Source organism: Microtus pennsylvanicus, chromosome 3, assembly GCF_037038515.1.
Source record: "Microtus pennsylvanicus isolate mMicPen1 chromosome 3, mMicPen1.hap1, whole genome shotgun sequence".
Lineage (NCBI taxonomy): Eukaryota > Metazoa > Chordata > Mammalia > Rodentia > Cricetidae > Microtus > Microtus pennsylvanicus.
In genome coordinates, this window is record NC_134581.1 from 81,079,040 (window position 1) to 81,104,491 (window position 25,452).

Consider the following 25,452-nt stretch of genomic DNA (forward strand, 5'->3'; position numbering starts at 1 on the left):
GACAAGGGAACAGCCATCATCTTGCTGAGTCTTCGGTGTTTTCACATTTATGCTTATTCATTCTCTCGGTTATATGAAATTTAGATGAACACGAGGGCCTGAAATGTAGGGCTGCAGTTTATCTCTCCATTCTGCTTCTCAGTCTCATCATGTGGGTTTTCTTGTGAAAGTTGGGATATTATCTTAATATCCCTATTATTCCCATTCTCACAGCTATGACTCGAGGAATGGCTTCAGAAAATGACTCTTCTGTGAAGGAGTTTATCCTGCTGGGTTTGACACAGCAGCCAGAGCTCCAGCTGCCTCTCTTCTTCCTCTTCTTGGGAATCTATGTGGTCTCCATGGTGGGGAACCTGGGCTTGATTGTTCTGATTGTTTTGAACCCTCACCTGCACACCCCCATGTACTACTTTCTCTTCAACCTTTCCTTCACAGATCTCTGCTACTCTTCTGTCATAACACCCAAAATGCTGGTGAGTTTTGTGACACAGAACACCATCTCCCATGCAGAGTGCATGACTCAGCTCTTTTTCTTTGCGTTTTTTGTTATTGACGAATGTTTTATTTTGACAGCCATGGCCTATGACCGATACGCTGCCATCTGTAAACCATTGCTTTATAAGGTCACCATGTCCTATCAAGTCTGCTTTGTATTGATGGTGGGTGGATATACAATGGGATTTGTGGGTGCCATGGCCCATACTGTGTGCATGCTGAGACTCACCTTTTGTGATGGCAACATCATCAATCACTACTTCTGTGACATACCCCCTCTCCTGGAGCTCTCCTGCACAAGTACAGCCATCAATGAGCTGGTGGTTTTCATCGTGGTGGGTGTCAGCGTGATAGTACCCAGTCTCACCATCTTTATTTCTTACACCTTGATCCTCTCTAACATCCTCCGCATCCATTCTACAAAGGGCAGGTCAAAGGCCCTCAGCACTTGCAGCTCACACATGATTGCTGTTTCTCTGTTCTTCGGTTCATCATCATTCATATACTTTAAGTCTTCTCCTGTTGGGTCAGTGGATCAAGATAAGATATCCACAGTGTTTTATACTGTTGCAATTCCCATGATGAATCCTTTCATTTACAGTTTGAGAAACAAAGATGTTAAACTTGCACTGAGTAAGACTTTGAAGAAAAGGTGTTCATTTAAATAGAAGATGTATTGATCTATATGTTGAATCTGCATATGGGCATGTACATGGTATATGTATGTAAGGCATGGAGAGAAGAATTCATCATTGCCATAAGACGCAAATGATTAAATAATAGAGAAAGCGAAATTAATTACAGAAATAGTTTCTTAAGTACAGATATGGAAAGTAAACGAGAGAGAAGAGAAAGTTTTTATTTTCTAGTTTATTTGCAGAAATTATTAGATTTTAAGGAGAAAAAGAGGGATGATGATAAATCCAGAAAAGGCAAGGCAGTCTAATTTTGGATTTGAACTTTTCAAGAGTTACTGTGTAGCTCTATCCTGGAGATAACTGACTTACAGCCAACCATTTGCATATTTATTTATTACATTTCTATTAATCACTGGAGAAGCTTTTATCTGGGGAATTTTCTGGTTTTGAAAAGGACAGAGGCTTGGGGCACGATCTTCTCATTTCAGTTTCTGGTCTCTTCTGATTTTATTCTTAAGGAAGGCCATAGATTTTCCTCTGATTATAGTTACTGAGGGCAGGAACTTGGGTGACATCTGCAACAGCCAGAATAAGGCAAAGCTATTTGGGATTTTATATCTTTGATGTGACAACATGATTAGGAGCATGTTCTGGATTTCTCTTTGTATACTAAACTGTCCCCAAAGTCACAGAGATCTGCCTACCTCGGCCTTCCAAGTGCTGGGATTAAAGGTGTGTGCCGCCAATACCTAGTTTTGTTTTGGAATTTTAAATAGTGCAAATGCTGTATTTATTAATGAAGAAATATAAACTTAAATTTATCCTGTACTAAGATTATTTTAAAAATAAAGTAAGATGGTGAAGAAGACACTAATTATCTCTGGTCTCCAAAGTCCGAGTGGTTACAAAAAGATAGGTATCAGGTTCAGGTGAGCAAAAAAATTCAGTAGATGAAGAACAACTAAATGACAATGTATCCAAAGATACTGGAAGAGTGCTGTAGACACCGTTCCATAACAGAGATGGTGCAGAGACTTGCTATGTCTTTACTTCTGTTGCCTGGTCAGGGCGGACTGTTCTGAGGAACAGATGTGCAACCCGAGTCTGCTGACATGCCAGACAATAGAGCATTCCAGGAAGATTGAAGAACTATACATATACTTTTAGATGCAGGAACAATTTTGATGCTTATGAGACACAAGATATAGGTGATTGTGACTCTGGTGTAGTAGAAAGGTAAGCATAGAAGTATGTGGTATAGAGGAAAATAATTAGGGGATAAGGTCAATATATTTGGGCTTTGAAGGAAAAAGAGTAGCTTGTTTATTTTCATTTTTTATGACAGTTCTAAGGATTGAGTGGAAAGCTTTTCAAATGCTAGACAATGTCTTACTACATCCTCAGACCCTGATATTAGAACAGTAAAATTCCAGGTGGTACTAATCACACAAAGGACTTAGCTTTTTTTTTTATTATTATTTTTGGTGCGGGGTCATCTATTGCTTAGGATGGTCTTGAACTGCTTATCTTAAACAATTCTAGTGTACCAACCTCCTAAATAACTAGAATTACAACTTTTCTCATGTGTTGAGAAACTCTGTTGTGTTTATTTATAATCAACCTTAGACATTTCAGGAGCCATTTGCTGTTAAAGCTATGAAGCAACACACTGTAAGCAACATGGAATTGCTATGGTCTGCAGCAGAGCTGAGTTTCCTTGACTAATTTTGTGTACATGAAAAAAATGAGTGAGAGGCAATTCAACTAAAACAGGACCATAAGATAGGTTGGGTTATCTTTTCAAAAAATAATTATTTATTTTTTATATGTCTTGGTGTTTTGCCTGCATGTATGTCTGTGTGGGTAGTGGCAATGAACCCAGCTCTTCTGGAAGGGCAGCCAGTGCTCTTAAGTGCTTGAGCCATCTCTCTGGCCCCAGGTGGGAATATCTTTAACCCTGTGTTTTTCTTTTCCTGTGCAAGTGTCTACATTTGGAAATACAACTGAATTTGGACCTATGCAATATGATTTTGAGGCAAGGTTCTACAAGTTTTATTATTGGTGTTCTCTTAGTATTTATGTTTTTATATTAATTGTTTGTTTAGTAGTAATCACCTTCATTAAAGTGTACACAAAAAAGTCATTTGATAGACACTCAGAAAAATATTTTTTTTCGGAAAATAACTGATTCTTTACTTTGGCTCAGAAAGTAATTAAAAACATGATAACAGCATGAGATGTCTGCCTTCATTTGTCTCTGTCTCCTCTTTGGGTCAACTAGTTGCTTACCTCTGCATGTAGGCATGTTAATTATTTGATAGTTCTCTCCTAGTAATTGGTTCTTAATTTATCTTAACTCCCTTCAAGACTGAATCTCCAGAGATAAGAGGAACTGAGGTATCTTTCTGTCAACTTTCACAACATCCCATTTCAGACTTCCATTTGTCTGTCTATCTATCTATCTATCTATCTATCTATCTATCTATCTATCTATCTATCTATCATCTATCTATCTATCTATCTATCTATCTATCTATCTATCTATGTATCTATCTATCTATCTATCTATCTATCCATCCACCTACCCATCCATCCATCCATCCATCCATCCATCCATCCATCCATCCATCCATCCATCATCTATCATCTATCTATCTTTTGGCTTTTTGAGACAGGGTATCTCTGTGTAACAGTCTTGGCTGTCCTGAAACTTACTTTGTAGACCAGGCTGGACTCAGATTCACAGAGATCCACCTGCCTCTGCCTCCTGAGTGTTGGAATTAAAGGCATGTGCCACCACCACCAGACAACATGTCTTTAGCTATGCCCTACACCTGCAATTACAGTGAATTTTAGAATTAGGAGACACATCATTCATGATGAGGTCACCTCTAATTAGAGGTGATCGTGATAATTATATTATCTTTACAAGAGGCAAGAAATTTTCCAGATCGCTCTTTGAGAACCATGATCCACATTTTACCTTCATTGCTTAATTATGCAAATTCACCCTTGAACAATTTATTCTTATAGTTAAACCTAAAATTCATATCACTATTCCAAAGATAGCCTGAAATACCTAATTTTTATTGTCCCAAATACCCATTCTAATTAACCTGTTTCCCCATCTTTCAACAGTTAGTTTTATTTCCTTTCTGGGGGTGACTTAATATACCAGATATAATGAGTGTCTAAAATCAGGACTCTGGTGTAGGACTTGGATTGCTAAAGCTTCTCATCAAAGGAGAGTATTTAGAGCTAGGCTTCTAGGCAGGGGATAAGATAAAATGAGGTCTTTATCCTGGGTCCTAATTTAAACTGACTGATATTCTTTTAAGGAGATAAAACAAGAGCTGGAGAGATGGCTTCAGAGATAAAGGGGTTTCTGGAAAAGTATGAAACTGGGAATTGTAGAAACCATCCATAATCTCAGTGTTCCTATGATGTGGCAAATGGGAGAGACAAGAGAATCCCTGGATGTTCCTTTGGCAGTTCCATGGGCAGTCGTAACCAACAAAGACTCTGTCTTTAGAAAGATGGAAAGATGACCAAAACCTCTGGTTTCCTGTGTTGTTGACCTTCACATGCATGCCAGAAGACATGTGTGTTCACACTCACACATACACATAGCACATACAGTATACACAAGCACATGAAAAACCTCAACCATTCCTACTAGAGTCAGGAACAAGGTAAATATGTCCACTCTCTACTTGTGTTCAATACAGTATTCGAAGTCTTTGCTAGAAGAATAAGACAGCTGTAGGGGACCAAGGGGATAAAAATAGAGAAATAAGTAATCAAAATATTCTTATTTGTAGATGGTATGATTTTGCATATAAGAGACTCTGAAACCTAAAGACTCTACCAGAAAATACAGCTGACAAACATTCAGCAAAATAGCAGATACAAATTTAACAGAAAGTAGGTAACCTTTCTATATTCCAACAACAAATTTATTGAGAAAGAAATCAGGGTAATAATTTCATATATAATAGTTTCAAAAATATATTGGAGTAAATCTAACCAATGATGTTACTTGTGCAAGGAAAATGTTAAGACACTGAAGAAGACTCCAGAAGATGGAATAATCTCGCATGTTCATGGTTTGCTACAGTTAATATTGTGAAAATGGCCATCTTATCAAAAGCAATCTACAGATTGCTCCCCATCAGAATGAGAAAGAAAGCTAATGTTAAAATTTACATGGAAATACAAAGACAAACCTGATCAAAGCATTATGATTTATTAATCCTTATTTTGGGGATGGGGAGCCTTGCTTAATTATGCAAATTCATCTTTGAAAATTTATTCCTCTAGCTAAACCTAAAATTTTTAATGTATGTTTATTTCCACATATTAATTACACATAATAGTTAGTTTCACTGCTACATTTTCATGTAGGTGAATAATATGTGCATATCATATTTCTTTATCCACTTCATTTGTCTCTTCCCATCCCATTAATCTCATCCCTTTTCTGAAATAAGCCTCTTCTTTCCTTTGTTCATAATTCTATTTATTATTCATGCTTGTTCTTTGAATATTTAATATATGGATATAATGCAGTCTAATCACCATTATAAGACACCATTTTTTTTATATCTCTCTTACCACTATCAAACCTCACTTTCCCTGCAGCTTCCATCCCACATCCCTGTATTTTTGTTTTCTTTGTTTTGTTGCCCCCTGAGTTTAAGGCATGTGTAACCTTTAACTTGGATCTACTCTTTAGACTTTTGCAGTTTCAGTAGTGGGTAAAGGACCTGAAGAAGTGACTCTCAAAATATATATTTCTTTAAGAGAAATAGAGTGCCCTGATTTTGATAGGCAAGGCCTTTTAATATTTCTTGAACTCTGTACTGATAAGTTGTAAGTCTTTGTGGACGATATTTTTTGAGTTTTGGGATTAAACACATGTGGTACAACGCCCGGCACTGTTTACTATCTTAAGAGAAATAGCCAGGTGGTGGTGGTGCAGGTCTTTAATCCCAGAACTTGGGAGGTAGAGGCAGGTGGATCTCTTTAAGTTTAAGGCAAGTCTAGTCTAAAAGAGATAGTTTCAGGACAGGCACCAAAGCTATTCAGAGAAACTGTTTCAAAAATTTTACATACATACATACATGCATACCCCCCCCACAGGTATGCATATATGTATGTATGTAAAATCCCTGAGTTTTACATATGCCAATAGCTTTTATTTAGAGTTCTTGTTATTAGTGCCTTATATGATTAATATCCAGGTTATCATCTAATTAAAATTCAACAGGAAATTAGTTCCTATTAGTGATTGCTACCAAATACTACTACTACTACTACTACTACTACTACTAATGTATATTTTAAAATATCTCTCTTAAGGATCGGATGATAATCACTTAGCAATTTATTTGTGAATTATACAGGTGATCATCTTTAACGACAATGAATGAGTTGTCACATGTTTGATAATCCCACATCATTTCTCTAGTGGAAATTTATTTAAAGATAAAAATTGCAGAAATATTATTTTTAAAAGAGGAGAGAAAGTATAAACCTAAAATTTCTGATTCCTGCTGTAGAAAATTATATAGCCAATAGCCTTTAAGTTAACTGCCCACTGGGACGTGACCTCTTATGCAAATGCAAACCATGTGTCCAGCCTCTTTTTTGGCTGCGGGATTCAGTTTCTGTTCTCCGTTCCAGCAGAGGATTCTGATTTGTGAGCCTACATGTAAATAAATAACCATCTATTATTCTCAATTCTGAGCTAGTGTGGGATTTCTTTTAAGTGTCTTTCTTCATATTCCAAGTTACACTACAGAATTATACAACTAAAAACAGCATGACTTTGGCATAACAATAGAACACACATTCCCATAAAGTAATAGAATTTCTGACCAAACATAAGTTCACATGATCCCAACCACCCCAGAATTGAAAATTTATTTATTATTTATTAATTTTAGCATTCCAACCACAGAGCTCCCTACCAACCCTCCTGTCGCCCCTTTCATCTCCCCTCACCAGTCTATCCACTATTCAAACCTCCTAAAGGGTAAGGTACATTAGGTTGAGGCAGGACCAAGCCACCTCCTCCATGCATCAAAGTTAAACAAGGCATCTCACCATAGTGAATGGGTTCCAAAAAGCTATTAATGCACCAGTGATAGATGTAACTGTTTCAACTGTCAGGGACCCCTCAAATAGACCAAGATACATAACAATCTCTCACATGTAGAGGGCCTAGTTTGGTTCCATGCAGGCTTCACAGATGTCGGTCTAGAGTTTGTGAGCTCCCATGAGTTTTGTTCAGCTGTCTCTGATCATGATGTTCCCATCATGATCTTGACCTCCTTTGTCATATAATCCTTTTTCCCTCTCTTCTATTAGACTCCAAAAATTTGGTCTGGTGCTTGGTTGTGGATCTCTGCATCTGGTTCTGTCAGTTGCTAAATTAAGGCTCTAATGATGAAAGTTGGGGTATTCACCAATCTGATTGCAGAGGATGGCCAATTCAGACAACCTCTTCATTATTGAGAGGAGTTTTTCCTGAGGTCATCCTTGTGGGTTCCTGGAAGTTTCTTGAGCACCAGGTTTCTCCATAGCTCTGTAATGGCTCCCTCTATCAAGATGTCTCTTTCATTGCTCCTCCAATCCATCCCTCCCCAACTCGACCATTTCATTCCCTCATTTTCTTATTCCCCATCCCCTCCCCTCTATCATCTCTCCTTGCCCCCAATTTACCCAGGGGATCTCATCTAATTCCCCTTTCCAGGAAGATCAAAGAGGACTTTTAGGGTCTCCTTGTTACCTAGCTTCTCTGAAGCTGTGGATTGTAGTCTGGTTATCCTTTGCTTTATATCTAGTATCCACTTATGAGTGTGAACATACTGTGTTTGCCTTTTTGAGTTTGGGTTACCTCACTAAGGATGTTTTTTTCCCCTAATTCTATCCATTTGCCTGCTAATTTCATGATGACATTGATTTTACATCCTCGTAATACTCCATTGCATAAATGGAGCACATTTTCTTTATCCATTCCTTAGTTGAGGGACATTATGTTGTTTCCAGGTTCTGGCTATTACAAATAATGCTGCTATGAACATTGTTGAGTGAGTGTCCTTGTGTTATGATTGAGCATCCTTTGGGTATATGCTCAAGAGTAGTATAACTAGGTCTTGAGGTAGACTGAGTCCCAATTTTCTGAGAAATTGTCATGCCGATTTCTGAAGTGGCTGTACAAGTTTGCACTCACACCAGCAGTGGAGGAGTGTTCCCCTTACTCCACATCCTCTTCAACATAAGCTATCCTCAGTACTTTTGATCTTAGTCATTCTGACAGGTCTAAGGTGGAATCTTAGAGTTGTTTTGATTTAAATTTCCCTGATGATTAAGGATGTTGAGCAATTTCTTAAATGTCTTTCGGCCATTTGAGAATCTCCTTTTGAGAATTCTGTTTAGATCTTTACCCCTTCTTTAAATTGGATTATTTTGTTTTTTAATGTCTAATTTCTTGTGTTCTTTATACATTTTGGAAATCAACCCTCGGTCAAATGTGGGGTTGCTGAAGATATTTTCCCATTCAGTCATTCAGTGGGCCATCATTTTATATTATTGATTGTGTCCTTTGCCTTACAGAAACTTCTCAGTTTCATAAAGTCAGATTTATTTATTGTTGCTCTCAGTGTCTGTGCTCCTGGAGTTATATTTAGGAAAGAGGTGCTGTTTTATCTTATTTAGTGTGTCCTTTGCCTTATAGAAGCTTTTAAGTTTCAGGAGGTACCATTTATTGATTGTTTCTTTCAGTGTGTGCTTCAAGTGTTATATTTAGGAAGTGATCTCCTATGCCAATATATTCAAGGCCCATTTCCTACTTTCTCTTCTATCAGGTTCAGTGTAACTGGATTTATGTTAAGGTTGTTGGTCTACTTGGACTTGAAATTTGTGCATGGTGATAGATATAGATCTATTTGTAATCTTCTACATGTTGCCAGCACCACTTGTTGATATGCTTTCTTTTTTTCATTGTAAAATTTTGACATTTTTGTCAAAAATCAGGTGTTCATAGGTGTGTGGATTTTTGTCAGTGTCTTCAGTTCAATTTCATTGGTCCACATGTCTATTCCTATTCCAATACCAAATGGCTTTTATTACTATCATGTAGTAATAAGGGCGGCGGGGCTGCGTCCCCAACACCCCAGCCACCTGCTCGGCTAGCTTATGCCCCGAAATAATTACACAGACACTGTATTCTTTTAATCACTGCTTGGCCCTTAGCTCTAGCCCTTACTGGCTAATTCTGATATCCCAATCAACCCATCTCTAATAATCTGTGAGCACCGGTCTTACCAGGAAGATTCTAGGTCAGAGCTTCATCGTGTGTGTCTGCCCAGGATTGGGGCGTGGAGTCTCTGCTGAGGCGTCTGCTCCGGAGAGGAGAGCTGTCGTGTCTGAGCTCACTTCCTCTTCCTCCCAGCGTTCTGTTCTGTTTACTCCACCCACCTAAGGGTGGGCCTATCAAATGGGCCTAGCAGTTTCTTTATTGCTTAGCCAATGAAATCAACAGATTGATATATGACACTCCCACATCACTATCACTCTATAGTAGAGTTTGAAGTAGGGATGGTTATGCCACTAGAAGTTCCGTTATTGTATAGAATTGTTTCAGTTTACTTATAAGAATTAAAAATTTCTTGTTTTTCTATATGAAGTTGAGTATTATTCTTTTGAAGTCTGAAGAATTGTGTTGGAATTTTGATGGGGATTGCATTGAATCTGTAGATTTCTTTTGGTAAGATTGATATTTTTATTATGTTGAGTCTACCTATCCAAGAGTATGAGGGATCTTTCTATTTTCTGATATCATCTTCAATATCTCTTTTCAAAGACTGAAAATTATTTTCAATCAGCTCTTTCACTTGATTGGTTAGAGTACACCAAAATATTTTATATTTGTGGCTATTGTAAAGGATAATATTTCTCTGATTTTTTTCTCAGATGGCTTATCATCTGTGTATAGGAGAGCTACTGATTTTTTTGAGTCAATCTTGAGTCCTCCTACATTACTAAAGGTGTTTATCAGCTGTAGGGTTCTGTGATAGAATTTTTGGGGTCAGTTATGTATACTACCATATCATCTGCAAATAAAAGTTGGACTTCTTTCTTTCCAATTTGTATCTCCTTAATATCTTTGTTGTCTTATTAATCTAACTAGAACTTCAAGTACTATAGTGAACAGATATGGAAAGAGTGGACAACCTTGTATTATTCCTGATTTTAGTGGAATTGCTTTGAGTTTCTCTTCATTTAATTCGATGCTAGATTTTGCCTTTCTGTATATTGCCTTTATTATGTTTAGGCATGTTCCTTATAGCCCTGAGTTTTTCAAGACTTTTATCATGAATGGGTGTTAAATTTTTTTTCAAATACTTTTTCAGCATCTAGTGAGATGATTAGGTGGTGTTTTTTTAGTTTGTTTATGTGGTGGATTACATCGACATGTTTTTGTTTCTTTAGCCAGCTCTGCATCTCTGGAATGAAGAGTACTTGATCACAGTGGATGATGTTTTTTGATGTGTTCTTGGATTCGATTTGACAGTATTTTATTGAATTTTTTGCATCAATGTTAATGAGGGAGATTGGCCTCTGGTTCTTTTTTTTTTTTTTTTTTTTGTATCTTTGTGTGGTTTGGGTATCAGGGCAGCTGTAGCCTCATAACAGGAGTTTGGCAATGTTCCTTCTGTTTCTATTATGTGAAACAATTTGAGAAGTATTGGTATAAGTTTTTCTTTGAAATTTTCATAGTATTCTGTGTTGAAAACATCTGTTCCTCGACTTTTTCCTTTTTCTCTTTCTTTTCTTTTCTTTTTTGCTGGGAAACTTTTAATGACTGCTTCTATTTCCTTAGGAATTATATGTCTGTTTAAATTGTTCATCTGGTCTTGATTTACTTTTGGTATTTGTACCTACTTATTTTTTTTTGAGCTTTCTAATTTTGTAGAGTACAGGTTTTCGAATATGACAAGATGTTTCATTTGATTTCCACAGGTTCTGTCGTTTTGTCCTCATTTTTATTTCTGATTTTGTTAATTTGGATATTCTTTTTCTGCTTTTTGGCTAGTTTGGATAAGGGTTTGTCTAGCTTGTTGATTTTCTCAAGAAAGCACTCTTTGTTTCAGTGATTCTTTGCATTGTTCTATTTCTTTCTATTTTATTGATTTCAGGCCCCAATTTGGTTATTTCCTTGCATCTATTCCTCCTGGGTGAGTTTACTTCTTTTTGTTCTATAGCTTTCAAGTGTGCTATTAAGTCACTAGTGTGAGATTTCCTAAACTTCTTTATGTAGATATTTAGTACTATGAAATTTCCTCTTAATGCTGCTTTCATAGTGTAAGTTTGGATATTTGTACATTCATTTTCATTGAATTCTAGGAAGGCTTTAATTTCTTCATTTCTTCCTTGACCCAGTAGTGATTCATTTTCCATGAGTTTGTAGGCTTTCTGTAATCTGTGTTGTTAAATTCTAACTTTAAGCTATGGAGATCTGATAAGATACAGAGATTTATTCCATTGTTTTGTATCTTTTGAGATTTGCTTTGTAGCTGAGTATGTGGTCAATTTTAGAGAAGATTCTTCTCAGCACCTGAGAAGAAGGTATTTTCTTTTTTGTTTGACATATAGAAATAGACATCTATTAAGTTCATTTGAGTCATGACATCTGCTACCTTATTTTCTGTTAAGTTTCTGTCTGGAAGATTTGTATATTGATAAGAGTGGGGTGATGAAGTCTTCCACTACTAGTGTGTGGAGTTTGATGTGCAATTTAAACTTTAGTAATGTTTCTTTTTTTTTTATTGAGAAAAGGAAAAAAAAACAAGTTTCCACCTCCTCCCAGCCTCCCATTTCCCTCCCCCTCCTCGCACACTTCTCCCCCTCCCCCCACTCCTCTCCCCCTCCCTCTCCAGTCCAAAGAGCAGTCAGGGTTCTCTGTCTTGTGGTAAGTCCTAGGTCCTCCCTCCTCCGTCCATATCTAGGAAGGTGAACATCCAATCTGGCTAGGCACCCACAAAGCCAGCACATTACGTAGGATCAAAACCCCGTGCCATTGTCCTTGGCTTCTCATCAGCCCTCATTGTTCGCCATGTTAGAGAGTCCAGTTTTAACCCATGCTTTTTCAGTCACAGTCCAGCTGGCCTTGGTGAGCTCCCAATAGATCAGCTCCACTGTCTCAGTGGGTGGGTGCACCCCTCGTGGTCCCGACTTCTTTGCTCATGTTTTCCCTCCTTCTGCTCCTCATTGGGACCTTGGGAGCTCAGTCCAGTGCTCCCTTGTGGGTCTCTGTCTCTATCTCCATCCATCACCAGATGAAGGTTCTATGATGATATGCAAGATATTCGTCAGTATTGCTATAGGATAGGGTCATTTCAGGTTCCCTATCCTCATCTGCCCAAGGAACTAACTGGGGACCTCGGCTTGGGCTCTTGGGAGCCACTCTAGGTTCAAGTAAGTCTCTTGCCAGCCCTAAGGTGGCTCCCTTAACTAAGAATTGTGCTTCCGTGCTCCCCTATCCAACCCTCCTTTATCCCAATCCTCCTTTTTCTCCAAGTTCCCTCCTTCCTCCCCTTCTCACTTTTCTCTCCCCATCTCCCCTTACCCCCATCCCACCCCACCCCCAAGATCCCAATTTTCTCCCCGGCAATTTTGTCTACTTCCCATAGCCAAGAGGATAACTATATGTTTTTCCTTTGGCTCACCTTCTTACTTAGCTTCTTTAGGATCACCAATTGTAGACTCCGTGATCCTTATTTATGGCTAGAAACCAATTATGAGTGAGTACATCCCATATTCATCTTTTTGGGTCTGGGTTACCTCACTCAGGATAGTGTTTTCTATTTCCATCCATTTGCATGCAAAATTCGAGAAGTCATTGTTTTTTACCGCAGAGTAGTACTCTAATGTGTATATATTCCACACTTTCTTCATCCATTCTTCCATTGAAGGACATCTAGGTTGTTTCCAGGTTCTGGCTATTACAAATAATACTGCTATGAACATAGTTGAACAAATGCTCTTGTCATATGATGGGGCATCTCTTGGGTATATTCGCAGGAGTGGTATTGCTGGGTCCAGGGGTAGGTTGATCCCGAATTTCCTGAGAAACCAAAACACTGATTTCCAAAGTGGTTGCACAAGATTGCATTCCCACCAGCAGTGGATGAGGGTACCTCTTCCGCCATAGCCTCTCCAGCAAAGGCTATCATTGGAGTTTTTTATTTTAGCCATTCTGACAGGTGTAAGATGATATCTCAAAGTTGTTTTGATTTGCATTTCCCTGATCGCTAAGGAGGTTGAGCATGACCTTAAGTGTCTTTTGGCCATTTGAACTTCTTCTGTTGAGAATTCTCTGTTCAGTTCAGTGCCCCATTCTTTTAATTGGGTTAATTAGCATTTTAAAGTCTAGTTTCCTGAGTTCTCTATATATTTTGGATATCAGACCTTTGTCTGTTGCGGGGTTGGTGAAGATCTTCTCCCAGTCAGTAGGTTGCCTTTTTGTCTTGGTGGCAGTGTCCTTTGCTTTACAGAAGCTTCTCAGTTTTAGTAGGTCCCATTTATTCAATGTTGCCCTTAATGTCTGTGTTGTTGGGGTTACACATAGGAAGTGATCTCCTGTGCCCATCTGTTGTAGGGTACTTCCCACTTTCTCTTCTATTAGGTTCAATGTGTTCTGACTGATAGTGAGGTCTTTAATCCATTTGGACTTGAGTTTTGTGCATGGTGATAGATATGGGTCTATTTTCATTCTTCTACAGGTTGACATCCAGTTATGCCAGCACCATTTGTTGAAGATGCTTTCTTTCTTCCATTGTATACTTTTGGCTCCTTTATCAAAACTGAGGTGTTCATAGGTTTGTGGGTTAAAATCCGGGTCTTCTATACGATTCCATTGGTCGACATCTCTGTTTTTATGCCAGTACCACACTGTTTTCATCACTGTAGCTCTGTAATAGAGTTTGAAGTCAGGGAGGGTAATGCCTCCAGAAGTTCCTTTATTGAATAGGATTGTTTTGGCTATCCTGGGTTTTTTGTTTTTCCATATAAAGTTGATTATTGTCCTCTCAAGATCTGTGAAGAATTTTGATGGGACCTTGATGGGGATTGCATTGAATCTATAAATTGCCTTTTGTAGAATTGCCATTTTTACTATGTTGATCCTCCCAATCCAAGAGCAAGGGAGGTCCTTCCATTTTCTTCAATGCCTTAAAGTTCTTGTCAAATAGATCTTTCACTGCCTTGGTTAGAGTTACCCCAAGATATTTTATGCTGTTTGTGGCTATCCTGAAAGGTGAAGCTTCTCTGATTTCCCTCTCTGCTTCCATATCCTTTGTGTATAAGATGGCGACTGATTTTTTGGAGTTGATCTTGTATCCTGCCACATTATTAAAGGTGTTTATCAGCTGTTAAAGTTCTTTGGTAGAGTTTTGGGGGTCGCTTATGTAGACTATCATATCATCTGCAAATAATGAAAGTTTAACATTTTCCTTTCCAATTCGAATCCCCTTGATCCCATTATGTTATCTTATTGCTATTGCTAGAACTTCAAGCACTATATTGAAGAGGTATGGTGAGAGTGGACAGCCTTGTCATGTTCCTGAGTTAAGTGGGAAGGTCCTGGATAGATGTACTGCAGAAACTAAGAGACCATGGATGCAAGCCCAGATTACTATACCCAGCCAAGCTTTCATTCACTATAAATGGAGAAAATAAAATTTTCCAGGATAAAAACAAATTTAAACAATACGCAAAAAAAAACAATACGCAGCCATAAATCCAGCCTTACAGAAAGTAATAGAAGGAAAATCACTAACCAAGGAGTCCAACAATGACCACAATAACTCAGACATCTAGAGACCCTTCACCAACACAAATCATAGTAATGTTTCTTTTACACACCACATACTTAAAGAATTGGGACTTAATCTTGATAGACTTTTTGTGATGAATATAAAATGTCTTTCTACATCTTTTGTGATTGCTTTTAGTTTGCAGTCTTCTTTTGTTAGATATTAAGATAGATGGTGACACCAGCTTGCTTCTTAGGACAGTTTGATTGGAAAGTCTTTTTACTTTTACTCTGAGGTAATGTCTGTCATTTAATTTGAGGTATGTTTCTTGTAAAGAAAAGGATATGGTTAACAAGACTAAAATGACAGCCTACAGAATAGGAAGAGATCTTCACTTATCCCACATCAGGCAGAGGTCTTCTCTCCAAAATATACAAAGAATTCAAGAAATTGATCATCAAAAGAACAAATAATCTAATAAAAATGGAGTACAGACCTAAACAGAGAACTCTCTACAGAGGAATCTAAAATGCCTGAAAGATACTTAAGGAAATGTTCAACATCCTTAGTCATCAGAGAAATGCAAATAAAAAACAACTCTGAGATCCCATTTTACACCTGTAATTATGGCCAAGATCAAAAACACTGATGACAACTTATGCTGGAGAGGTTGTGGAGTAAAGGGAACACTTCTTCATTACTGGTGGGAATGCAAGCTGGTACAGCCCCTTTGGATGTCAGGATGGCAATTTCTCAGAAAATTAGGAAACAACCTTCCTCAAGACCCAGTAATACCACTTTTGGGTATATATCCAAAGAATGCTCAATTGTACTACAAGATCATGTGCTTAACTATGTTCATAGCAGCATTGTTTGTCATAGCCAGAACCTGGAAACAAACTAAATGCCCCTTAACCAGAGAATGGATAAGGAAAATGTGGTACATTTACACAATGGAGTACTACACAGCAGAAAAAAATAACGACATCTTGAATGTTTTTCATTTTTATTAATATAAATTAATTCTCAAGTCCTCTTTTACATTCAAAATTTAATTGTAGCTACAATAGTACAATTAGTTATACCACACTTGCCAAATCTTATAATAAAATTAAAAAATTTTGGATTAATATTTTCCACTCCTGAAACAATTAGAAAATCAGTATTGTTATTTGGCATCTTTGCTATGGATAATGTATTTGTGCCTCGTTTCATTTCTACAAGGCAAACACATGAAGGAACATATATTTTACTGATTTAAATATTTTGTTTAGTAGTTTTGTTTGGAGCACTTAATGGTATAAAGCCTCTGACAGGTCTTACATTGGTGATATGTATACAAAATATTTAATAAACAAAGGCAAGATATCTATCAGCACAATTATATAGGCTTATAATTAGCTGAGGTCATGGACCATTGTCAAGAGGAAGAGAAGAACTCAAGAGATTGAAGGATTCTTACTGGGTAGACAAATATATAAGGCAAAAGGCTCAAGGAAAAAAATCAAAACAACTTTGAGATCTTACACTTGTCAGAATGGTTAAAATCAAAAGCACCAGTGATACCTTATGCTGGAGAGTATGTAAAGTAAGGGGAGCACTCACCCATTGTTGGTGGGAATGCAAACTTGAGCAACCACTTTGGAAATAAATGTGGAAGTTTCTCAGAAAATTTGGAGTCAACCTACCTTAGGATCCAGCAATACCACTCTTGGGAATATACCCAAAAGATGCCCAATTATACTACAAAAGCATTTGTTCAACTATGTTCATAGTAGCATTATTTGTAATAGCCAGAACCTGGAAAACAATATCACCATTGCAGTTGTGTGCCTAGTCTTCTATAATTCAGCCTTGATTTTCCAGGAGGCAGTTGTTTAACAAGAATGAGGAAAAAGTGCAGGATGGAACCAGGGTCTTGTCTTGCCACTGTCCTCACTCTGTAATGGAGTTTGCTCTGGTGGGCATGATGAGCTTCCTAAGTTACTTTCATCCTTCCTACAGCTGTATCAGTAACTGTCAGATGCTGGAACAAGGGGGAATAAGACTGATTTCTGCGTGGATGCTGAGCTTAACTGCATATCTTAGTCTTGTCATATTCCCTATATGTTATCCATTTCCAGGAAACATTTATAAAACACTAGGCACAATTCAAGGACTAGGGAATCTTGACCACAAAATCCAAAATGGTTCCTGAATGTTGAGCAGGTGAGTTTGACTACCTTTAAGGTACTGTCACATTGCAAAAATGTGTGATCTTTGAAGTCATATATATTCGAGCTGACATTGTAGCTTTAGCTCTTAAATTTGCATGGTCTTGAGAAAGTTTGTTTTTGCAGGTCATGGGTACCCCATCTGCAGGTAGATAGAAAAATAAAAATGTCCCTTGAAATAAATAAATTCCTGATGAGCAGTAATCTAGATAACACAACCAGAAAACTACCTCTAGAAAATGGAATTGAGAGCAGATTATAGTTATGGTACGAGACAAGGTTCTCTAGAAGATGAGAGCAGATAGAATGAATTAATTTTAAAATAGGTCTTATTAGGTTGACTTACATGGTACATTTTCTGTAGTTCAACAATGCTAGATTCACAATAGAAGGGTGAAGAATTCTGTAGATGCTCAGTCCATGAAGCTGGAGGGCCCAGCACTTCCAATCTGGCTCTGTAGGCCTGGATGGTTATTAAAGAGTTGCTGATCTTCAGTTTACATCAGAAGCCCGAAGAGTCTAGTTCTAGCATCAGTGAGGGAATGTAGCTTTTGGAGCAAGAGAGTAAAAAACTTGCTAGCAAGAGTGAAGGCAAGCAGGCAAAAATCAATAATTCTATCCTTGTCTCAGTGTCTTTTCATTGGACAGCCATCAAAAGGTATTGTACACATTAATGGTGGATCTTTCTATTTCAAGTAATGTGATCAAGAAAATCCTTCAAAGGTGTGCTTGTCAGTTGTCCATTTAGTTGACACCAGATCCAGTCAAGTTGGAGATCAATAATATCCATCAAGATTATTATTCTCACCCTAATATGCATTCAATTATTCTTCATAAATAAATATATGAAGACATCTTGGAATTTACAAGACCTTATCCGCGTTAACAAATTTAACCCATTTGATATTTATTGTATTGCAATAGTATATTAACTGGTCATTCTACAACTTATTTTCTTTTGATATGAAACATATCAAAGAGAGTGGCCTGTTTGGCTGAGGCTATTTCTACAGAAGAACAGTACAATTAAGGAGATAAAGTGCTGTGTGCATAAAGTGTTTAGCTTTACAGTCAAGGCACATTTATCTAAAGATTATATCAGTCACTCATCCTGAAAGCCATCACAATTCCTCCCACCTTATAGCAAATTACAGTTAGAAGAATCTTGATGTATTTGTCACCTTATTATCTAAAAAAATATCTGTTCTTGTGGTTGTTCTATAAGTAAAGTACTTCACCAATGGAAAATGCCAAAATCTTGCCAATTATCTCATTCAGACCTTATAAAATCCCAAAAGGAAATTACTTTTAATTTTCTTTTTAAACTAAAGCTACCGGTATATAAGATTTTTACAAAATGTTCTATCTGTTGAGTAGTGAATTCAAATTCTGGGATCTGGGTGACTTCCGAGGCCTCCAAATCCCGAGTTTGTTATTTCACCTTATGAGTCTTGTCTTAGTTATCACTACCTGGAATGGAAACAGTTAATATAATGACTTTCTAAGTGATGGTGGACAAGCCACAATTCTCATTGCAGTTTAATTTAATCATGATAAAATTTAGCCTCTTCTCTTAAAAAAATCAGGTGATAGATGACAAAAATTTGGACCTTGTATTTTTGCTTTAAGAATTAGTAAAAGATATACAGTCAATGCAATCACTTTACAGAAACACTAAAACAAACAAGGGTTTGAACAACATTTGCATACCTCTGAGCTTAGGTGTCAGAAACACTTGAAAGTGTCACCTCTCTAGTTTGATTTTATTAGTGAAGAGTTTGTTAAGGTGATGCTGAGGCAGATCAAAGAGAGGACATGTGGCCCAGTGGATACTCAGCAGTTTCCTCCTTGAGTGGTTGCCATTGTTGTTTTCCTGACAGGCAAGGGGCACAGCGACAGGTTCAGGTTGGGGGCCTGGGCTGCCCGCTGGTGACTCTCAGGAGCCTCTACACACCAACCTTTTCAAAGCCTGCTTGACCTCCTTGTTCCTCAGTGTGTAAATGAAAGGATTGAGCATTGGTGTGATTATTGTGTAGAAGACAGCAGGGGCTCCTGCCCCTGCGCCAGTGGAGCTTGGCTGCAGGTAGATGCAGACAGGGGGCATGTAGTATAGGAGCACCACTGTGAGATGCGCTGTGCAAGTGGAGAAGGCTCGCTGCCTTCCCTCTGCGGTGCGGATGCGCAGCACCGCAGCCACGATGAAGACATAGGAGATGATGATGAGGATGAGGCAGCCCGCAGCTACCACGCCAATGTTTGCCAGCATGACGAGCTCATTAATGGTGGTGTCTGCACAGGCCAGCTTCAACACTGGAGGGATGTCACAGAAGAAGTAGGCGATATGGTGCGGTCCACAATACAGCAGGTGGAAGGTGAGGGAAGTGTGAATTGCAGAGTGCACAGCACCTGTGGCCCACGTGCTCCCAGCCAGCCCTGCACACACCCGTCTGTTCATGGCCACTGGATAGTGCAGGGGCTGACAGATAGCCAGGTAACGGTCATAGGCCATGACTGTGTATAAAAAGCACTCAGTGCTGGCCAGGAAGTGGAAACAATAAAGTTGTATAGCACAGCAGTGGAAGGAGATCACTTTCCCATCCAAAGTCACCAGGCCTGCCATGACCTTGGGAACTGTTACTGTAGACAGACATGCATCCAGGAAGGAGAGGTGGCCCAGGAAGTGGTACATGGGGGAGCGGAGATGAGGGTCGGAGCCCACAGTAAGGAGAATGAGGAGATTGCCAGTCACAGTGATGCTGTAGATGAGGAGGAAGAGGAGGAAGAAGAGGCCAGGATGCTCAGCTGTGTACATCAGACCCTGTAGGATGAAGTGACTTACCATAGTCTGGTTGAGGTACTCGGTCTTCACAGCCATCTTCTCATTCCCCGTTCAATAAAACTGACTGTAAAAGAGTAAATATCTTCTCTTTTCCCTCAAATGTCTGTATTGTTTAGTGCATCCCAGTTTTCCTTCGCTCACAAGATAAAAAAATACTAACAGGTTAAATTCAGCTTTGTCTGTACTTAAGTTTTTACATCACATGTTCTTAGAAACAAATGAAGTTTGGAAGGCATGGCCTATATTCTTGTGGGGTACATAATGTATTATAAGGATTGTCTGTAGAAATACAGCCCGTAAATTAATTATGCAAGCACAAAGTACAAATCCTGCTGCCATTGAGTAAGTGATTTTGGCATGTTCTCCAGAACGGTGATGCTCCTGCCTCCTAATTTCCTCTGCTGTGCTTTACATACACCCAGCCTCATACTTCATTGCTGTTTGTCATCTGGGAATAGCATCCATCTTTGGACTTGTCTAGAATCAAAGGACTGTTACATCAGCCAGGACCCGATCCTCCCACCCATTTCTCCCTCAGAGGGAGCTCTTTGGAATGTTAACTACCCACAACTCCCAGGAGTATGACAATGAGGCCCGTGAGAACAAACTATATAATTATGCAAACCAATTGTTTAGTATAGTTCATATTTTCGTTACAACACTTTTTTCTTTCCATTGTGATTAACAACATTATTGTGAGTGTCTGAGTGTTTTCTATTTGTGGGAATTGATGAAGAAAAGAGGGGGTGAGAAGCTCAAGAAGTAAAAAGTTGCCTGTATACTTTGTGCCTTTCTTTCCTTTCTCCTATTCCAAGAAGTTTTGTATTTCTAAATTAAAAGAATTTCAAAATACACATTTTCTCATAATAAAAGAGAGGAAGTTATCTTCTTCAATTTTATCATCCAGATGTGTTAGTTGATGTATCTTCATCTCTGCTATAATTTCTCTCCAATACAATCATGACTTTCTCCTTCCAAACATGAACATAACACCTCCAATATTCACCTTTCTTAATTTATTCTATAGTGTTCAAGTCTGGTTGGTCGACCTGTTAAACACTAGTTATCGCTGCTGTACGTTCCCATGGGCCCCTGCACTGCAGCCAGAAAGAATATCTCAGAAAAACAGGGTTATGAAAATTTCTTCTCTGAGGTCTAGACTTTTTCTGTCTTAGAGTAAATAAGAAAACACATGCTTCCTAATTGTAACTTTTTAAAAAAGTGAAAAAGCACATGCTTTCTTTATGGTAACCTTCTCTTTTACTTCATCTTGAGTAATTTCTCTTTCTCTGCACTCTCACTACACAGTTACATTTTTTACATACAGTTACATATTTCTCTTTACATACATACATCTCTGTCCTTCACAGCCATATATCTTTAAACATATTTACATCTATTTTACACAGATTATCTTCACAGTATCCATATATTTTCCATACATTTTCTACACTACTATATAAGTTTACACTTCCTTACTCAGCCACATCTCTCTTCACACAGTTACATTTCCTACACAGCCATATACTTCTTCTGCATAGCTATACTTCTCATCTACTCAGCTCTCTCATAAATACAGCCTCATCTTTCTACAGATACAACTCTCCTACATACATATCTCTTCTATATAGCTACATTTTCTGTATTTCTCTACCCATTCAGCTACATCTCCTCACATTTCTCTCTTACTACTTCTCTGTTCATTGGGCTACATCCCTCCCTTAACACACGAATGCGCACGCGCGCGCACACACACACCTTTTTTATTTCTCTCCTTCTTCCCCCACAGCAAAATCTCTAGACAAATATAAATCACATTTTTCACACAGTTTCTCTCAGGCAATGAGTAATGTTTGGCATGCACATAACTCTAAGTAGTCAGCGTTCCCAGACAGAAAGTGACATTGAAATTCAGGACTTAGACAGTTAGTTGCCTGAAACTTGAGGTTGGGAATATTTCTCCATTTCTGAGAAAGTTATGTCTTCATGCCTGATGTTGAATCAGCAACAAACTCCTGAGAAATTGTCCTTCTGTATTCATCTCCAGTTGCAACCAATTTGCTCTGAATTTGTTCTGAAGTCTAAAATAAGCTGTCACAGTGACTGAGAATACTATGACTTCCTATGTCTGTCTGAGGAATAAAATGTACCCTAGTGTTATTTCTATTTACTAGAATTATGCATTTAAGTAGAAATCATCTTCCTGACAAACCTCAACTATAAATGTGTCCAGCAGATGGAATATTTTCATGAGATAAACACACAACAAGAGGGAAAAATGCCCATAGTTGTTATTAGGGAATAAATATGTATGCACATGAGAATAACTACAGACAGAGAAAAAAATTATTCACAGGACAATGGTCTCATAAACCTTGCTTCCTTAAAATTTGATGAGCCCCAACTAGATTTTGTGATGAGCACCTAAAGTCTATGCAGTCTTGCTCAATATTGCTCCAGAAATGACACACTTTTTTAAAGAGTCCATGTCATATATGACGACAGTATATCTAGTTTCTAGTCATGCTCCATGTCTTGAAAACACATGTTTTGACATTAATCTTCTCAAACGTCCTATACCACTGTTCCGTTTCTGTAAAGAACTGCCTATTAATTGCTGCTTATTTGTTTAATTTTTCATTTATACCACTAGTTCTAGTTATGGCATGAAATGCTGTAATGTGTATCAAATCTATTACTTAATGAGTGGTGATTATTTTATTACTCAAGTTTTCCAAGCCTTTGTCAGTTTGTCACATGCAACTATTGACATTTCCAAGTTTCTCCATTCTTGGCTATGTCCTAGTACAATGTTACTTTGTTATGTCCTAGGCACCGTTTATATTATTACTGCCAAACAACAGTCTTAATTACATTTCAAAAGTTCTTTTAATGTGAAACATCACACAAACCCAAGGTCAAAATGGACACAGTGGATAGAATGTGAAGAACACCCCTTTTCCACAATAGTTCCTAACAACAACATGAGCTCAGGAAAGATGACCGAAATATTTCTGTTTGTGTACTGTTTGAGAAAACACCTAAGCAATCATAATAAAACAGAAATAATGAGAAGAAAAGACTGGTAAAATAACACTTTTGTATACTTAAGGGTATTTTAAAATTCTATTTAAAGAAGCCTGATGCTAGAAAACCTATAGTAATAAAATCTGGATATAAATGCATACACATATTTTGATACATGTGTTGAAAAACATGAAACTGAAGGGTTGAAAGAAGCCAGAACAAACTAATAAAATGCTAAGTAGCACGTAAGTACATCACCTGATTTGCTAGTGCTAGAATAGCTGCACAGGCTAACACTACTTTTACTCTTCTGCTTATTGTTTTTTCTCATTTTTAAGGGTAGATAAGTTCAAACTAGACTTTAAATCAGGATCCTCTCAAAAGGTGGAAGTTTGATATAAACTTATGCTGGAGAGGTTGTGGAGTAAAGGGAACACTTCTGCATTACTGGTAGGAATGCAAGCTGGTACAGCCCCTTTGGACATCAGTGTGGTGATTTCTCAGAAAATTAGGAAACAACCTTCAAGACCCAATCATACCACTTTTGGGTATATATCCAAAGGATGCTCAATCATGCCACAAGGACATGTGCTTAACTTTGTTCATAGCAGCATTGTTTGTCAGAGCCAGAACCTGGAAACAACCTAAATGCCCCTCAATTGAAGAATGGACAAGGAAAATGTGGTACACTTACACAATGGAGTACTATATAGCAGAAAAAAATAACATCTTGAATTTTCAGGAAAATGGATGGAGCTAGAAAACATTATTTTGAGTGAGGTAACCGAGACACAGAAAGACAGTTATCACATGTACTCACTCATGAGTGGTTTTTTTAAACATAAAGCAAAGAAAGCCAGCCTACAAATCACAATCCCAGAGAACCTAGACAACAATGAGGACCTTGAGAGAGACATACTAGAAGACCTCTGGATCGGGGAGACTCTCACTCAAGTCTCGGGATAACATGACCCCCCAGGAACTCACGAGGGACCATCCTTACTGCAATCACATAAGATTTATTGACAGGACAGGATCCAGTGCACTGGGGTGAAAATCATTTCCTACACAGGGGTAAAGAGTTCGACCCTGAGTAGCTGGGAGAAGGAGTATTTAAGGGAAGAAACCATCCAAACGGGGTAGGGAGGGCATCATCGGAAAATTCTGAAAATATCAGTGATCATTGAAAAATTCTAAAAATACCAGTGATAATCAACAGGTAACTCCCTGTTTCTCAAGATTATAATCTAACTTTATGTTCATCTAGTTCCTGAAACAGAGTCACTGAACTGGTTAATCTAGAGTTTTGATTCTTCTCTCTCTCTCTCTCTCTCTCTCTCTCTCTCTCTCTCTCTCTCTCTCTCTCTTTCTCTCTCTCTCTGCTTAAATTTTTGGCTCCATATTTTCTACTAGAGGGGTCTGGATTTATCCAGGTCTTTCAATACATAGATCTAATCTACATGGGAAGTAGAAAAAGACAAGATGCCCTGAGTAAATTGGGAACATGGGGACCTCGAGAGAGAGTTGAAGGGGGAGGGGAAAGGCAAAAAGGAGAACAGAGGAAAATGTAGAGCTCAATAAAAATCAACAACAACAAAAAACAAAAACAACAACCCCTCCCCCATTGCTGGAGATCTACAGCCAAACACCAGGCTGAGCTCCCAGTGTCCATTCAGAGAGGGTGGAGGGATTATATGAGTAAGGGTGGGGGAACTCAAGATCATGATGGGGAAACCCACAGAGACATCTGGCCTGAGCTGGTGGGAGCTCACTGAATCTAGACTGATAACTGCGGAGCCTGCAGGGCACCGAACTAGACTCTCTGAATGTGGGCAACAGTTTGTGGAACCCATGGCGGTGGGACTGGAATCTATCCCTGGTACATGAGTTGGCTTTTTGGAGCCTATTTCCTATGGTGGATGCCTTGCTCAGTTTTGATTCAGAGGGGAGGGGCTTGGTCCTTCCTTAACTTGATGTGCCAGACTTTGCTGACTCCCCATGGGAGGTCTTACACTTTCTGAGGAGTGGATGGGGGGTGGGTTAGTTGGGGATGAGGTGGGGGAGTGGCAGGAAAGGAGAAAGGGGTAACTTTGGTTGCTATGTAAAATAACTAAAAAATTAAAAAAAATAACATTGTTCTTCCTGGTGAATAGTGTAGATAAGATGTTTCTTGATATTTTGTGTGATACTTTTCTTTATAAAATGATGAGTTTGCATAGAATATTTCTTCATTAGATGTAAAATGACTAGAGTTTGTTCAGAATGTTGTGGGGTATGTTTATAGTTGGCTCTGATGGAAGGCGATGATTTTGTGTTTCCAGTAGGGTTGATTTAGTCCATGGGCACTATTACCTATGCTCTTAGAGTATGATGGTTGCCTCTGGAGTTGTGGCTGTGTTTGTTTGTCTAAAAGAATA

General features: G+C 38.3%; 2 protein-coding genes across 2 annotated transcripts; one reads left to right on the plus strand and one right to left on the minus strand.

The window, feature by feature from the left end:
• The first annotated feature begins 215 nt into the window (after window positions 1-215).
• LOC142847100 (olfactory receptor 8B8-like) lies at window positions 216-1,163 on the plus strand. The gene has a single exon (XM_075967829.1). It carries the CDS (start codon window positions 216-218, stop codon window positions 1,161-1,163), a length of 948 nt encoding a protein of 315 aa, XP_075823944.1.
• A 3,679-nt stretch (window positions 1,164-4,842) lies between these two features.
• On the minus strand, window positions 4,843-20,044 carry Or10s1 (olfactory receptor family 10 subfamily S member 1). Its single transcript, XM_075967579.1, has 3 exons — window positions 19,122-20,044; window positions 11,121-11,214; window positions 4,843-4,893 (listed from the first exon to the last, which is right to left on the minus strand). Exons 1-3 carry the CDS (start codon window positions 20,042-20,044, stop codon window positions 4,843-4,845), a joined length of 1,068 nt encoding a protein of 355 aa, XP_075823694.1.
• Window positions 20,045-25,452: the final 5,408 nt, after the last annotated feature.

Excerpts from the sequence above, each read along its gene's own strand:
- LOC142847100 (XM_075967829.1), top strand. The coding sequence starts at position 216 with ATGACTCGAGGAATGGCTTCAGAAAATGACTCTTCTGTGAAGGAGTTT.
- Or10s1 (XM_075967579.1), bottom strand. The coding sequence starts at position 20,044 with ATGGCTGTGAAGACCGAGTACCTCAACCAGACTATGGTAAGTCACTTC. Across the intron at positions 11,215-19,121 it reads CAGGCTTTGAAAAGGTTGGT|AATATCCAAATTAACAAAAT; the intron begins GTGTAGAGGCTC and ends AAGCAGAAAAAG. Across the intron at positions 4,894-11,120 it reads CTTGTCATATTCGAAAACCT|CTGTCTTATTCTTCTAGCAA; the intron begins GTACTCTACAAA and ends GGTCCCCTACAG.